Genomic DNA, 16,621 nt, shown 5'->3' with positions numbered 1-16,621 from the left:
CTCATTAGCAGCTGCCCAGCAATCGGCGACCTTGAGAGCCTTGAAAGGCGCCTAACAAATGTATAATGTAACTCACTGAAAAAGAACACTTTATTATTACAACTTTATTATAAATTGTTTATTTCTCACACTTGGTAATGTAGAAGGGACATTTATAAAGCGTAAAATAAATTATCATCCCTCAGGGTGCTTGTGAGATGCAGAAAGACAATCAATAATGTACAGCGTGGTATTGGCTCAGGCAGTGGGTACAGTGTGATGTTGAACACAATAAAGTGCATGGTGAGCATGCAAACTAAAAGAATCAGATATGACTGAAAGAAAAGAACCAGCATGAATCTAAAATACTCCACATCAACTGATAAAAAGCAGTGAATTAATAATTTACTCCCATCTGTGAGATACTATATCAATATAGAAGACTCAAGTTTGTCCTCATAACACATAGCATGCATCCCAAAAAAATACAGACAGCTGGCCCAGATACAGACATGCAATAAACAAAGATACAGTATACCTGTAATTACCATAATACAGCCACACATTTTAGTTTCACCATTTTCAGCTGAAGGCACTTGTGGCCAGGACATTTTGTCATTGTTTCTTAGTCTGAAAATACTACATTTCAAAACAATTCTTGGCATATTTGAACATATGATTTGGCAACAGGCCTGTGCCATAAAACTGGCCTAAACTTTGCCTTTAATGCACTTAGTAGGGTCATGATCAAGACAGAAATAAATTCTCATTAGTTGTTTGACTGACAGCGTATAGTTACACTGCAGTTTGACATTGCATAGATATTTTGAAGTGTAAAGAAAGATTATGACAGATACAAGTCCTTCATGGAGGATCAGACAGACATTTACTATAAATTAGGAACACCTATCTCAGCTATTACACACACCCAGCCTTCAAAATACTGCAGATAAAACAAATAACCTGATAAATATTTAGAGATTCAGATTGGATAACTTTTAAAATCAAAATCAAATATTTTTTTTAAGTACTCTCAGTTGTGGCATGCCTTAAATCTAAAATGTCTTCTCTTGTTGTAGCTTTCTTTTTATGTTCTCAAAACCTGCTACTGACTTTGTCTAGCGTCTTGAAGGCTTCGTGGCTCAGGTGAAACATCCACACACTCTCTCTGATGAGTCAAGCCTCGTCGACTGTTACTCCGCCTCCTCTGTCCAGGAGAGCGCCGGGGACTGCTTGGAAGCTGCAAGAAAAAAAATATTATACTTTATCTAGTCTATCTAGTACCTGTATTTAGTCTAGCGGAAATGGGATGTTTATAAATCTTACTTTTTCACTTCCTGCCTGGTCATCCTCTAGTTCACTAATAGACTGCATGAGCGAGAAGAGGTTCATCCTGCCACTGCGATTAACACTAGGGATAACCTAAAAAAAAAAAAAAAATTATAGTTGCACAACATCAAAACACTGAAACATGTCTGTAGTTATACCTTGCCAGGCTCACTGACTGTGATTGCAGGGTTAGTGTCTGAAGTTTCATTTTCTGTAGACTCCGAAGTCTTCGAACTGTTACCATAATCTTGAAAAACCTACAAAGTAAAACATGAATAAATATTGTTTACATATTATAAAAGGGATAACAGTAATAGGATTATGTCATATAGGCACACCTCTTCATTGTCATCATCTGAACAGCTTGAATCGTCTTCCTCACCACTCTCTACATCATCTTCATCAACATCCTCGTCTACTTCATCTTCTTTGTCTCCCTCTCCTTGGCTTTGCTTCTCATTCTTTGCCCCTTTGGCAATAGATTTTTGTCTTTGGTCTCTTGATTTTCGTCTCCAGAGAGTACTATGACGTTGTTGGCTACAATACAAATTTTATAATGTAAATTATGATTACATGATGGTTAAAAGTGTTGTGGCTAAACTACACAATAAAAAGGTTTCATTATTCTTTTAGTTTTACCTTGCGATAAGGATGCCGCTGTAGGTATGTAGCTGTTTCATAAAGCCTTCATTGGGTTTGATGATGGACCGTCGTTCTTTGACATAGGCCAATGCAGCATCTAGAGGCCATTGATACTGCTTCATGGCATAGGCAATCACAGTGGAAGCAGAGCGGGATATTCCCATTTTACAGTGTACAAACACTGCCTGTCCACTTTTTCTGTCAATATTAATAATAAAGACAAAGCTGATTGAAGATAGAAATGTGCAGCTAAAATAATTCGAAATGAGCTACTGTATCATTTTAGATTATTCACTTTCACATGCATTCACTCTTGGTAATCTAACAGCAGAATATAATAATAAATAATCAGTCTAATATTAAATGTATACTCTGTGTTCCTATTAATAAAAATCTGGGGGCAATTAAGGGTAAGTTATTGATTATTCACATTCCTCTCTTAGAACCAGAACCCACATCCCGCTGGAAACTAGAGCTTTAGCTGCTCTGCCACAAATTTGTGGACATTGTTATCAATTTCTATTATAAGCATGTTATTGTTGAATCGCACACTGTCATTCAGGCCCATATGGTACTGTGGTCTGTGAAGTTTAATACCTAGCATTGTTGATAAAGTTGTATGTATCAAGCCAGTGCGACAGCAGGTCAGTCTCCTCTACGTCATACACTCTGATGTTCATGTAAGTGAATGATGCAGGGAAGAAGTTGTCGATTTCTCTGGTCACATTCAGAATATACCCAACACTGAAACCACATAATACCACACAGTGTTGACAGAGCAAAAATATCTCACATTTTTATGGTGTCAAGCAAATAAGTGCAAGAAAAATGTCACTGACTTGTTTTTCTGCAGCTCTTCCAAGTTTGCTGCATTCCACTCGGAGCCCTGAGTTAAACACATAAAGACATACAAAGTGTCAGGGTAATTATTAAGGCCTAGTCTTCCCTATCACTCTCAAAACAGATATGCCACAAAAAGGGAAGTCACATCACATGACTGCATCCTGGCGAAACACCATTTCCGTCCCTTTTAAGACCAAAACAGACATTCTAACCTTTGCATTTAATCAACAAAAACATGACTTACTAAATAAAGGTAGTCAAAGATTTCAGAGGGTTTATCCATCTGAGCCAGGGTGACGAGGATTTCATTGTCAATGTACTCTTTGAAGGGTCTGATGTCGAAGCCAAGTCTGGTGTTGAGAGCATTATGTATCTGTAGTAGTGAATAAAGAGGTCATATACATTCAAATAGTCATATAGAATTTACTCATCTATTAAACTGATTGCTTTGCTTTGCTTTACTACTTTACTATTGCTTTTTTCTTTCTTCTTTTTTTTGATACTTTCTCTATGCTCAGGCATACTTGGGGGAAGGAAGCTATCTATATAGTCAAGCATCAAGCTATCTATATAGTCAAGCATTCACATTTAGTAAGTCTGGGAACAATACTGATCTATGGCACATATATATATTTTATAGGAGCTGGAGCAGCAGAACTCACATGGCAAAAGTCAACAAAAAAATTCACACAGCCAAGAGGCAATTTCCCCATGCCTAAATCCTAAAATGCTTTGAATTACATTACTATAATAGATTGTGTGTTCACCATTCGGCATGTGAGGTTGTCCAGGTCTTCAGTCATCATGATGTCTCTGAGGTGATCCTTGATGAGTTTCTCTTTGCAAAGCCTGTCTTCAGAACTATAAAACCAATACATGTGTTTTACCTTTCCAGGTACTTTTTACCTTTCATGTAAATAAAATTGTGTCTTTTGTTTTTTGAGTAAATATGATCTTGCAATAGGCCAACATTGTAAATAGAAAGCAAACAGACAGAGTATATATTTAAATACTAAGGTGGGATGAGATACTACTCTGACGGACCCTCAAGATTGGGTCCACAAGATCGAGACAAGATGAGATTTTAACCTAATCTATAATGAATAAATTACTCTGTTCAGCTCACTTTTTTGGCCCCACAATATTTTATTTATGTTTATATTATATTTTTGCTAACATTTTAACATAGCTTTCAACTGTAGCTTATCAAAAATCACAAGATCGTTCACCTCATGTGTGCACAATCTTGCGGCAATATAATCTCACAAGACTGTGTAGCACGAGGTCTTGTCCCACCCTTGGTAAACACATGTATAAATAAATTTAATAAACCTTTGGATAAAACAAAAGACAATACACTGTGTATTGTGGGAAAAGAGGAGGCAAAGAATAACTGGTGCCAAGGCAAACCCACAATGCAAAGACAAGCATCACTCATTCAGCAATTTTACCACAAAATAGTACAAGACTTGAAAACAATAACTGAATTGGTGAGTCACCTTGATCCACTGCTATCCTTCCTGACTGACTCCAGGTCATCCATTGCCTCCCATTCATTTAAACAGAAGCGGTCAGACTCGATGTGTTGCTGGTAATGTTCGGCCCACTCCAGCCCATTTCCCGGAATCAGCGATGCTTTCACTGCCCGCTCACAGCATCCATGCAACGCCTGCAGCACAGACCTTACAGCCATCAGAAAGAGACAGATGTTAAAAAATGTTATTACATGAACTCAACTACAAATACATCGCTAGCTAGATTTAAAATTAAGGAAAATTGAAGCTCACCACATAGTTTGCATTGACACGGGTTTGAATATTCTCGTCTCCACAGCTGAGGCTACGCTAAAGCCGCTAAGAAAAGAAGATGACATACATTTAATGTCAAACAGAAAAATGAATGTTAGCATTTTGCATAATAACAAGAAATACTGGAAGTCACGTAGTTTTAAAATCATTGAATATGCAAATAACTAGATAATTGTCACAATAGTAGGTGTGATTTTGGGTGAATATGCAGAAGTGACAAGAGCAGAGCGTGATAAAAATGTCCCATGTGACACATGTGACAGCAGCAATTCCATCAGCCCAGAGCAGTAAGCCTACTAATGTCTGCACTCTTAATAATAGGCACACATTGTGTTGAGTTCAACCACAATCTACCATTCACAATTTAAGAAAAACATGTGATATGAGCTAAAGCTTGAATTATTTCAATAACAACTATAAGCTCTTTGCAGTTATTAGAGTATAGATATATAAATGCTAGGGTGGGATGAAAGAATATTCTCATGGACCCTCAAGATTGGGTCCACAAGATCAAGACTTTTTTTAAATCACGGAACTATATGAACTTAAAAGTAATATACTGGTAATACTACAAGCTACAATTGTGTTGGGTTACAAAACAAAAACTAAACCAACACAAAACGTTATATGGAGACTAGATTAATTATTGCCAATTACTGTGGCACCAGAGGCACAGAATGGAGCTGCTTATATAAGAGTTTACATGAGTGTCGGGACAACTGTAATTTATGAGCAATGATTCAGCTGGATAAAAAGCACATTATACATTCATTTTTTAACTGGCCAGAGTCCCAGACAGTAGGCTCTACCATCTGTGCTGCAGCCTGAGAACAAATACTTTGAAATGCCTTATTCTCACCCATCTCCATCCAAATACACCTGCGTGTCACTCCATATGGGCAGAACCAGGCCAATGGTGCACTGATCACTGCAAAAGACAGAAATTTAAATAAAACTGGTATTTAAAAATATGAATAAATCATTTGCAGGAATTTTAAATATATCTTAGCTTTACCTGTCTGCATTGGGAAAGTCCATGCCCAGAAGAATGCTTTCGTCTTTGTTTCCCAGAGTGGATACAATGATCAGGTACCTGATTCTAACAGGACTGACTGACTCCAGCTGGACAGCCTGAGAGCAGAGGAGGGCAGTGAGTTGGATCCAAATTATACAAAGAAAATACACAGAAATGCACAACCAAACCAGATCAAGACATGCTTTGGTTTAACACAAGAATTACCATTAAAACTAAAAAACTAAAATCTGATCTAATCAGCATCAAGCACTTTTCCCCTTTTCAGATCTGTTTGGCCATGGGAGTTTTTATTAAACTGCACAGTAGGACTTGACCAACTATCATCATATTATATTATAATTATTTTATTTGGATTTATGTGCACAACAGCAGACAAAAGAAAGCATGGAGTGAGTTAGCTAGAGTTTTGAGACAGTTTAATGTGCCTTTTCACTTATGAAGATGCTGTTTGCTTGTAATTCTGTGCATACATCGTAGTCTCGAGATTCTAATAATTTTGAGAGCTTTTGGCAGTGTAAAGCCATGCCCAATTTAGCCAACCAAGAATTTCTTCAGTCAACTACAGTCCTGTTGTAATTAGTACCTAAGCTGACTACTACATATCTCCCGTAATGTACTTTACACTGTATATTTTTACCAGTTTAATGGTGTCCTCTGGTCGGAGCAGCTCAACCATTGCATGCAGTTGTCTGTGTCGTGCGTTGGACACTGTGTCATTCTGTTTTGTTGGAGACGTGAGAGGGGGAGATGAATCCCCTTCCCTTGGCTCATCTTCAATCAGAAGGACAGCACCCTTTACCAAGGCAAAACTCTCCCTACAATCAATACGAGCACATTTTAAACAAACTGCAATATTGTAAAGAGAAATATTTGTAAAAACTGGTACCTTTTTTGAAGCCTTCCTCTTCTTTGTAAAGTGTCATCCTAAAAAATTAAAATTAAAATTAAAATTAAAATTAAAATTAAAATTAAAATTAAAATTAAAATTAAAATTAAAATTAAAATTAAAATTAGATCTTGTGTGTTTGCATCTTTCATGTAAGTCACAAGTTTGTCACAACTACTCCAATGGATTTTGCAATTTGTTACAGATAAGTATTGCCTGCAATGGTAATTTGAATGTAATGCTACTATAACTAACACCATAAATCTGACTATATACTATGTGATGAAGGGGATGCCATCCCTATGGGAAGTGCTTTAGGTGAAATGTGGTGAAAATATATTAATGCCACAGGAAGAATAGGACAATAAATAGGGATCAACTGTGCACTTTATGAAACAAATAAGTAAGGTGGAAATGAAGAGAATATAAAGCTTTAGAGTGAGAAAGACAGGTATTTAAATAGCTGTAGTAACAAGAGCTTAAAGAAAGAGACACTTGAGACAGTAATATTACCTGTTACACAACTGACAAGTCCAGACAGAGTGAAGGACAAAATGAAGAGGAGAGAATAAGGGCCCGGAGAGGTAACAAAATGATATAGAAAAGAAAGCAGAAAAAATGTTACGTAGATGAGTAGTTTCAATAAGGAAATGAAAAATGTGGACAAAGTGTCAAACTGGAGCTGTTTTTTTTATTGTTTGTAATGAAAAGGCTTGGTGCAGTTATATGTGATCTGAATGAATAGAGGAGTAGAGATAAAACTTCCAAAGTCAGAGGTCATTCATTGGTTAAACAGCTAAATACAATGAGATATAATCATTCTCTGACAACGCTGAGCTCAGGATAGTCACACACACATTCCTTGAGCTATTTGTTCACAACCAAGTCAGAACAAACACATCAGGAGACATAGATTTGCATGAATTGATAATTTATTTGCAGTTACATCAAATAGTATCTGAAAAGGTATCCTAATTATGACTAGAGATGCATTGATCCAGCCTTTTCCGATCCGATATATATATTTTTTGATATTTTTAGGTATCTGTCAATACCCAATATTAACCACTACTAGCATACGGTCTGAAAAAATAATTTTATTTTCATCAAAACACAGTTAACTCACTACAGAATGTATCCAATTGTGTTGTTTATCCAGCAAGTAACTGTTGAACATCTCGGTATGAATAAAACTGCAAACCTTATGAAATGTTCTGGGCTAATATTTACCAGTAAAGTCTTACTACATCCCATAAAAGGCTCAACCAGGATATTAGATGAACCCATATAATGGAACCAATATCCGATCTGCCCCAATATTTGATACCAGTATCAGTGTCGGTGCATCCCTGATTATGACATCTGCAAACACATTATTTGTTGTTGTGAGAAATTAAGCGTATCGTAACAGTATTATCTTCCATCAGAGATTTGGCAGCAATTTAAATCTCATTAAAATTTTATCAAATGCTCATGTTATGCTCAATTGAACGTGAAAGTGATATAAAAATTAACTGCCTGGATTAGGTCCAAACTTTCGCTTGTTTTTGTATAGGTTTAGTTTAAGTTAGTGACTGATTGTTGTCACGTAATATAACCTAAGATTGCATATGTTTTCAGGAATTTTAATGACTGCCCTAACATGGCTCTACCCTCCAAAGAAAACCCAGACTAAATGTGGGCAGATAAGATGAGGTATGAACTCACTGGAGACGTGGAGATTGATGGGGCCCGGTGCAGAGTCAACAGAGCCATAGCACAGTCCCAGTCTCAAACCCTGCAGTGGTGAACAGGCCCAGACAAGACCTGCAGGTTCCTCAGCTCCTGGAGCAATGAGGCAGATCGCTTCGTCTAAAATGGAAGCACACATGGGCAGATTTTTGGGTTACATAAACTTTCATGAGAAAAAATTCATGAAAAGATGCAGCAGGACAAATTTTAGTAGTGTAGTGATGGGGGCAAATAGTGTAGCACTCCAGAATATCTATGAAAAAGGTTAGGGACTCATAAAAGGAACCATTAGATCTAGATTAAATACACAACACTATGACAAGTCAAGCTGTAATGTAATGTAGAGAAACACAATCTGTCAGACCATAGATAATATTACATAATTTACAACTAAAGGGAGTGTCTAATTGAAATATAGTCTAAGGCGCCTTAATAACTGTCCTCCTTCCTAATAAGGCTTTAATGTGGTTACTTCAGGCTCTTGGTGATGACTGCCAAAAAACAAACTCAAATGTACCATTACAGTGTGATTAACAATATATGACTCTGTCACTCATTACAATTGAACATTTATCCCCCAGGGGCGATACCATATCGAGCAAGCATGATCTTGTAAAGAGTTGAAAACAAACGATATCGCTGACTGTATAAAGATCGACAGCATGTCTCCTAGGCTGCTCAGAGTAAAGCTAACAGCCGCTGGAGACACGAGCATAATAAAGTACAGGGCAGGTACAGGGTGGCGCAAATCCTACCTTTATTAGTCCGTTTTAATAATCCGTGCGACGGGGGGAGCAGCTCATATTTCATGCACTGTCGCTTTCAAAGCTCGAGATCTTACATTTTCTGCGCAAAGCCAAATTGAGGACGGGCTGGGCAGAGCCTCAGCAGCAACAAGGAAAATGCAGACGACTACGAGACTGACGTCATGTGCGGACAGCCCAGAGGCCAGCAGAGAGAGTCCTCTTCTTCTTACTTAACAGTATTATTGCCATAAATGATTACTGACTGACTGTAAGCTAATCTTCTATTAAATACAACTTTTATTCAGCCACATTTGTTAATAATAACCCTTTCTAATTACTTATTTATGACTCTTCTGTTTATTATTCCATTTACTAAGATATTAAAAACATTACTAAGATATTAAAAACATACAAGATTCCACTCTAAAACATCGGCTGTATCGTTTTAAAATAAAATAATTAATGAATATGAATATAAATCAATTATAATTCCAGATTAATAATTGCATGTCAGCGTGTATATAAAAATAAAAGTAAACGTATTTTATTTTTTCATTTCATGTTAAATCTAAAAATAATTAGTGTGTGTGTGACTGATTCTCTCATCATCCAGCGGCTTCATTAATACGCACATGCGCATGCCCTGTACTGTTCAACAGCTACTTCCTGCTATACGAGCTGTATGAGTTTTGCCCTTTTCACTTCTGCAGACTTGTAAAGTACATGTCAGTGTCGCTCTGCAGATACAGACTCTCTTGCACTATTTAGGTTTCTGAAGCGGTATGCAAAAAGTTGGCAAAATGATGAAGGTTTTCGTGACAAGACGTATTCCGCCAGAGGGAATGCAAATCCTCTCCTCTGCGGGAGTGTGAGTACTTTTTGTTTATTTATTAAGTAATTATGCTTACAAAAAATCCATTCTACTGTGGTTGTAATCAGTTACATCAATAATAAGTTCATCCTGACCTTTATTTATGTCGATGAAAAATTGTGCTCATGTGCTTACCTTAGCTTTGATCCTTCCTTTTGTATCTCCATGGTAACAGATGTGAGATGTCTGTGTGGGACAGTGATGAGCCGGTGCCCAAGACAGAGCTGCTCAAAGGGGTGCAGGGAGCTGCGGGGATCCTGTGTCTACTGTCCGATAAGATAGATGCTGAAGTACTGAATGCAGCAGGTAGTGGAAGCTTTCAAAGTAAAAAAAAATGTTTTTTTTTTTTGTTTTTTTGTTGTTTTTTTTATGAATGATGGCTCTCTGGTCTTTGTGGTTCTTCCTTTTCGACCACTAGTCTAGCCAGAATTTAAGCATTAGCTATTTTTTAATGTGTTCCACGTGGGCATTCATATACATTTTATATTTATAACATTAACAATATTATTATGATAACAATATATGGGTTAAAATACACCAACCTGATGGCATCAGGCAAGCCTCTTCAGTGAAAATAAATTTTATGCTTGATATCCAACTGATTTGTGAAAGTGAAAGTCTTAGTAGCCAAAACAAAAATCAAACATTCGGCTTTTTACTTTGGCTAGAGTTCATGTAAAGCTCTGAATGTGTGACTGACTTTTTTTTTCAGGACCTAACCTAAAGGTGATCAGCACACTTTCTGTTGGTTTTGACCACTTGGCACTTGATGAGATTAAAAAACGGTAGGTGTTAATTCAAGCATATCATGTGATGATATGTTGAATGCTAAACATGTTATGTTTTGTCTTTTATTAAAAGTGGCATACGTGTTGGATACACTCCTGATGTGCTGACAGATGCTACAGCAGAACTGACTGTGGCGCTGCTGTTGGCCACTGCGCGTAGATTACCAGAGGGAGTGGAGGAAGTCAAAAAGTCAGTCTCAGAATGTTACATATTTACCCTAATCAGTTCTTGCTTTCCTGGTTGGTGACTATTGATACAAATTAATGTGATTTTCCTCTTTTATTTTTTTCAGTGGAGGCTGGAGCACATGGAAACCTCTTTGGCTCTGTGGTTATGGTCTGTCTGGCAGTACAGTAGGAATCATTGGACTTGGACGCATTGGTTGGTTTATTTCTCAATTTTTGATATATAATATAGTATAGTTTTTATTGCAATATGATTATTTCAATAAGGCACACAATGTCAAACCAAGTACAAAGAGGTCATGCTTGACTTGCGGTGAGGAAATTTCAAAGCATTTGGACTACCCTGCTGCATTGCTGTTGCTGTTTTTCTCTCTCTCTCTCTTTCTGCCTTTGCCATAGAGGATCTCCATGGAATCATGGAATTTTACAAACACAGTTCTATTGTTCAATTAATTAAATTTATTTATTCTAGGAATGGCAATAGCACAGAGACTCATGCCTTTTGGAGTAAAACGACTTTTATATACTGGTAGAACTGCAAAGCCCCATGCTGCTGAGGTCAATGGAGAATTTGGTATGAATAAAGGCAAAATTAGGTGAACATTTTCAGCTCGTTTAGTTAGAATAACAACAATGCATATGTGTATATTTTTTGCTAGCGCCAATAGACACACTCCTCTCTGAGAGTGATTTCATAGTCATATCCTGCTCCTTGACCCCTGAAACCCAGGGCCTGTGTGATAAGGCCTTCTTCAGCAAGATGAAAAATACTGCTGTTTTTGTCAATACAAGCAGGTAGGTTTATTTCAAAATTCTCGTAATGTAAGTTTTAAACATGCACAAGTGAGTGTAATATATTTCAGAGGAGCTGTTGTGAATCAGGAAGACCTATATGAAGCTTTGAAGAATGGACAAATAGCTGCAGCTGGTTTGGATGTTACTACTCCGGAACCACTTCCAACAAACCACCCACTCCTCACACTGAAGAACTGTGGTATGCTGGAGTTAACCAACTTTGTTTACTTAAAAAAATACATTGTGTTCTTCAACATTAAAGTTTGTCTTGTCTCTCCCCTCCCTGTTTACAGTGGTGTTGCCACACATTGGTAGTGCCACCTACTCCACAAGAGGCATCATGTCATCCCTTGCAGCTCGCAACCTTTTGGCTGGTTTACAAGGCACTGATATGCCGAGTGAACTCAAGGTTTAGGTCTCATATTATCTGTGATGTACTCCAAATTAGAGACCTCAGTCATCTGGCAAAATTAACAACAAACACTATCTACTGCAAAGGTGTAGTGTATAACATAACATAGCATTGCACTATTTTTATGTACTTATTTATTAGCAATAATCTAGCAAAGAAGTTACTTATTAAATCAAACTGGCCTAAACATTAACCACATTTAATACATTTACAGAAAAATACATCAATACAGTATTTTGTAATACAGCAAAAATAGTATTTCTTTACTTTCATCATTTCATTTTATGTATTATTCATTCACTCCACGTACCTGGGGCTGTAAGCTACAGCCACCCTGGAGTAGACTTGTATATCAGATCTAGTCACTCCCAAACACTCCCATATTAATTTATAGGCAAGAGTGGGGTCTAGTATCTTCCACCGAACACTCCTGCTCTGACACAATTTACGTTACCACAACTTTATCAAAAGTTTTTTTTTAAGCATAATAAATGTCTTTTTGGCAAAGTGGTTTTAATTGGCTTTCATTTACACTGGAAGTGAGTCGGAGAAGGCTTGGTCATCTTTCCAGTTTTGGCATGAGTTCTTGGTATGCTTATAAAGATGTGAGGACTGACTAAAGCGTTTACCGCACTTGGGGCAGGGGTAGGGCTTCTCTCCTGTGTGAACACGGATGTGTTTTTTACAGTCCGTCAGATTCATAAAGGTTTTACAACACATTTTGCAGGCATACTTTTTGTCCCCTTCAACCAAAAGGACGTGGTCTTCAGCAGCTGCTTTCTTGCATTTAGACATAACGTCCTCTGATGCTCTGGTTAGAGACGGACGCTCTGCAGTCTCCCTTGAAGGATCAGAACTGACTTCAGATTCAGGAGGCACTTTTGGAGCAATGCGACGAAAACTTGTCACCCCGGAGCTTCCAGCTGCCCTGCTCTTAACATTGGAGGAGGGCTGAATCACAGACGCCTCTAGGGTAAGTCCAGGACCCAGACTGCTCAAGTACCCTGTCAGAGGGTTTGGAGCTGGCTGCAGAATAAGTGTATCAGTAAATCCACTTGACTGAGTTGGTAGTAGTTGCTGCAGAGGAACAGAGGTTACTGGAAAAGCCAGAGAGGAGTCTGAGGATTGTATGGATGAGGAGTTAGATTGATCTTCATTCTGACACAAACTGCTATTGTCCATAGGTATAGTAGCATCACTGGCAGCTGCAGCTTCAGTGGCAGCAGCTGTCAAACTAGCTAAACTGTCCTCTTCTAGAGCTCCTATAACACTCTCAGTTGTAGGATTAAGAAAACAAGAAAATGCTAGGTCAGACAAACTGTCAAGGCCAACTGGATCGTCCTCTGTGTCTCCGCTGCCTTTGTCTACTTCACTGTTTAGATTTGTGCAAAGATGAGATCCTAAAATACTTTCATCAACCTCAGCTGTTGACATTTTGTCAACACTGGGTTGATTTGGAGAGGCTTGTGCCAGACACTGTAATGCATCATTTATAACAGGTTTTAATTCCGGAGAGTTCATGTTTTCTCTTTTGACCTCAACCATCGTGATCATGGGAGCCTCATGCTCCGCACCTTCTTCTCCCACTTTAACTTTCACCTCATTGTCTCTGTCATTCCCATTAACCTTATCCCAGATATCTACAAAACTGCTGTGCGACTGACTTGGCAGCTGGATTTCATCAGACTCTCCTTTAGTTGCTTCATATTTTTCCTCGACCTCATCTTCCTCTTCACCTGGACTTTCCCAGAGTCTTTCAGGCAACCTGAGGCTATCAGGAGACAGCAGGTCCTCTCCAGTGTCCTCTGCACTGAGTAGACTCATGCTCACAGTGGGAGAACACTCTCTATACATTTCCCCAGATCCAGTGGAAGGTTTCTTTTTGATGCACAGCATCTCATCCTCTGATTTTCTCTTGTGTCTGGATGAAGGTGCTATTTTGTCTTCAGTTCCTTCAGACTGGCTCACCTCCACCACTGCATCCTCCTCTGAGTCCTCCTCCAACCCAGATGTGACTTGCTGGTACATGGATGCTCGTTTTTGCTGGGAGCTGTCAAAAGTCTGCACTGATCTCCAGCCCTTAGGTGGTGCAGAGGGGAAGTTTTTCTTTGACAGATGTAGCTTGCAGGCTTTGACTACAGCATTAAGATGAAGGTGGGAGGCTGCCAAGAGTACATCCATAACATTTGAGCTCCCCAGTGACAATGTAGAAGTGTATATCATATCTAATAACGTAGAAAAAGCTTCGGGTGTCACCACTTCAGGGTCTAGCGCCATCATAGTTGGACCCCCACACTCACTCTTATTAGTGCTAGGGCCCCCACCTTCATCTCCGCTGTCATTTGAACTGAGTAGTGCCCTGAAGTGAGAACTGCTGGCCGCCAGTATGGCGCGGTGAGCCTGGAAAGTCTGACCTCCAACCAGCACCACACAGTCGCATAGCTGGGCATGGAGACGCTGGTAGTTGAGCTGGCGGAAAATATACTGGAAATGACTCTGAAAATCCATCTTGGGTCGAGTAGGATGAACGGCGCTAGTGTTAAGCTCCTTAGTGATGTTTTTTCAGATCCGTGATGCTGCTCCGTCCACCTGCTCTTAAATGTTACTGGCTATGATATTTTGGACCGGTATTGGGCCGCAAATAGATTGTCCATCGAAGTATACCGCCAGCGGAGTCTGATGAGCTGGAGTATGGGCGGGCCTCGTCCAACAATTACGGAAAAGGATGCAGCATAGTTTCAAGCCTGTTGTCCAATTTTTATTTTTTTTTTGCCCTGCTCTCTTTTCACGTCTTGTTCAAGTATGTTGTTATCTTACAAGACGTGTTTTGTGAAATTTAGACCGCATCTTTTCTAAGCTGTCCTTTTAGCTTTTAGCATTAGTGTCCATTGTGCGGTGGGCGCATTGACAGCTGCTGTCAATGTAGGCTTAGCGCTAACCAACAACGCCCCCTCCAGGTGATCAGATTAAACTACAAACAATTTACAGTAAATGATGAAATACGATCACTTGGTATTTTATATTAATAACGTATTGAAATTGATTCCTCATTATTTTTGTTTGCTTTTTTATTTACCAATGCAAGTATGTTTTATAGAATGGTCAGCAGTGTCTGACTGGGCTGTTTTATAAAGCAAGAAGTAATTTTACCTTATTATCATACAGAAAACAAAACGTTTCAAGGCAAATTAAGCATGGCATTAATTTAATAGATGGCAATCATAATTTTATGAACAGCAAACTTAACACAAAAAAAACCCATACATGAACACTTAATATTCACAACACTGTATACATTATGCAATTCCTTAGGGTGCTGTGTAAGAGCAACTTTCAGACATCCTGGTGATGAGTGGTGTTCTGACTGCTTGAGGTCATCCTGGTCCAGACTTCTTGTGAAGAAGATAACGCACTCTAAAGAGGGGTAGAGAAGATGTCCTGGTGATCAAGTCATATACTGTCCAGCTTTTTCAGCACATAAGGAGCTGTAAGTACAAAGAGAACAGCCATACCAATTAGGTCAAATGAGGCAAGGTAGAGAGGGTGTAATTGGCGTAGGCATGACTGATATTTAAAACTAATATGTGTAACATGTACTCTTACTGATTTATAATATTTCAACCTAAATTGGGATTCCATTTAGCTACCCTATATGATTATTTTAAGGACGGAAGGTGCGAGACAATTCAGCTTTCTGATTGGACAATCTGAACATCTAAACATAAAAGGTAAATTTTGTGTGTAATTGTTGTGAATAAAATAAATCAACATAACTTTTCATTAAACATTATTTGATTTAACGTGTCATATCTAGAGACCCTCTGAATTCAGAGCAAAGTATTAGAGTATTAGATTATTGCTAAATAAAATCTCGCTGAAATCTCTGTGATCATAAACGAGGCAATGCACTTTGATGATACCGAATGCCATGTATTCATTATAATTTACCGGTTTCATATCTCCGAGGTTGAAAAATATGAAAATATGTCTTCTTGCTCAATGTCATCTTGTGCTACTTACTGGCTCGGAGAAGGGCGACGTAAATAAGAAAGTTTCGTAAAGATGTGATGACGTCTTGTCGCATTTTCTTTTTCATTTCCTCCGGATCCATCTTTGGTCCCAGTCCCTCTAATTTGAACATTTTCACAGTGGTTTGCCCTTTATTTTTTATGTTTAACGTTTAATGAAAATTATTATTCGATGCTCCTGAAGCATGAGGTATCTGGACCAACCGGATATGTGTCCCACCAAACGGAAGTTGAAGTTACGGAAAGCGACAGTGGTCAAAAAAGAGTAACACGATAGAAATTATTTGCTATATTGATGAGTCAATGTCTTTTGTAACTTTATGTTTCGGTATATTTAGTGTATTTAGAGTGTATGCGTTTGTTCGTTTTTTGTTCATTTTTTTATGTCAATATATGCAACATTCACATATTTTTCTCTATATTTTATTATTCATACTCTGTGCCATGCTGTAGAATTTAGTATGAATTATTAGGTCATTTAGGCATAAAAAACATAAGCTTATGCGTTTGTATAATTTATTTGTGATACTACTGGCTTTGC

General features: G+C 38.2%; 4 protein-coding genes across 4 annotated transcripts; 1 reads left to right on the top strand and 3 right to left on the bottom strand.

The window, feature by feature from the left end:
- Positions 1-103: 103 nt before the first annotated feature.
- On the bottom strand, positions 104-9,176 carry si:ch211-203d1.3 (protein phosphatase Slingshot homolog 3). The gene is made up of 17 exons (XM_033973946.2): positions 9,010-9,176; positions 8,231-8,374; positions 6,524-6,561; positions 6,275-6,452; positions 5,617-5,732; positions 5,461-5,529; positions 4,581-4,646; positions 4,293-4,475; positions 3,561-3,654; positions 3,038-3,166; positions 2,790-2,836; positions 2,548-2,694; positions 1,948-2,148; positions 1,647-1,845; positions 1,467-1,565; positions 1,306-1,401; positions 104-1,219 (listed from the first exon to the last, which is right to left on the bottom strand). The coding sequence occupies exons 2-17, from the start codon at positions 8,276-8,278 to the stop codon at positions 1,085-1,087; spliced, it is 1,845 nt and encodes a 614-aa protein (XP_033829837.1). The 5' UTR covers positions 8,279-8,374; positions 9,010-9,176; the 3' UTR covers positions 104-1,084.
- Positions 9,177-9,647: 471 nt separating this feature from the next.
- grhpra (glyoxylate reductase/hydroxypyruvate reductase a) lies at positions 9,648-12,246 on the top strand. Its single transcript, XM_033973948.2, has 9 exons — positions 9,648-9,868; positions 10,047-10,177; positions 10,584-10,656; positions 10,733-10,849; positions 10,953-11,041; positions 11,318-11,419; positions 11,505-11,640; positions 11,709-11,839; positions 11,934-12,246. Exons 1-9 carry the CDS (start codon positions 9,783-9,785, stop codon positions 12,053-12,055), a joined length of 987 nt encoding a protein of 328 aa, XP_033829839.1. The 5' UTR covers positions 9,648-9,782; the 3' UTR covers positions 12,056-12,246.
- A 256-nt stretch (positions 12,247-12,502) lies between these two features.
- Positions 12,503-14,920, bottom strand: LOC117378053 (zinc finger and BTB domain-containing protein 5-like). The gene has a single exon (XM_033974592.2). It carries the CDS (start codon positions 14,558-14,560, stop codon positions 12,581-12,583), a length of 1,980 nt encoding a protein of 659 aa, XP_033830483.1. The 5' UTR covers positions 14,561-14,920; the 3' UTR covers positions 12,503-12,580.
- Positions 14,921-15,288: 368 nt separating this feature from the next.
- On the bottom strand, positions 15,289-16,277 carry tomm5 (translocase of outer mitochondrial membrane 5 homolog (yeast)). Its single transcript, XM_033973950.2, has 2 exons — positions 16,073-16,277; positions 15,289-15,537 (listed from the first exon to the last, which is right to left on the bottom strand). The coding sequence occupies exons 1-2, from the start codon at positions 16,191-16,193 to the stop codon at positions 15,503-15,505; spliced, it is 156 nt and encodes a 51-aa protein (XP_033829841.1). The 5' UTR covers positions 16,194-16,277; the 3' UTR covers positions 15,289-15,502.
- Positions 16,278-16,621: the final 344 nt, after the last annotated feature.

This window comes from Periophthalmus magnuspinnatus, chromosome 10, assembly GCF_009829125.3.
Source record: "Periophthalmus magnuspinnatus isolate fPerMag1 chromosome 10, fPerMag1.2.pri, whole genome shotgun sequence".
Classification (NCBI taxonomy): domain Eukaryota; kingdom Metazoa; phylum Chordata; class Actinopteri; order Gobiiformes; family Gobiidae; genus Periophthalmus; species Periophthalmus magnuspinnatus.
The sequence above is the reverse complement of the archived record's forward strand: the minus strand, read 5'-3'. Positions and strand labels throughout refer to the sequence as shown.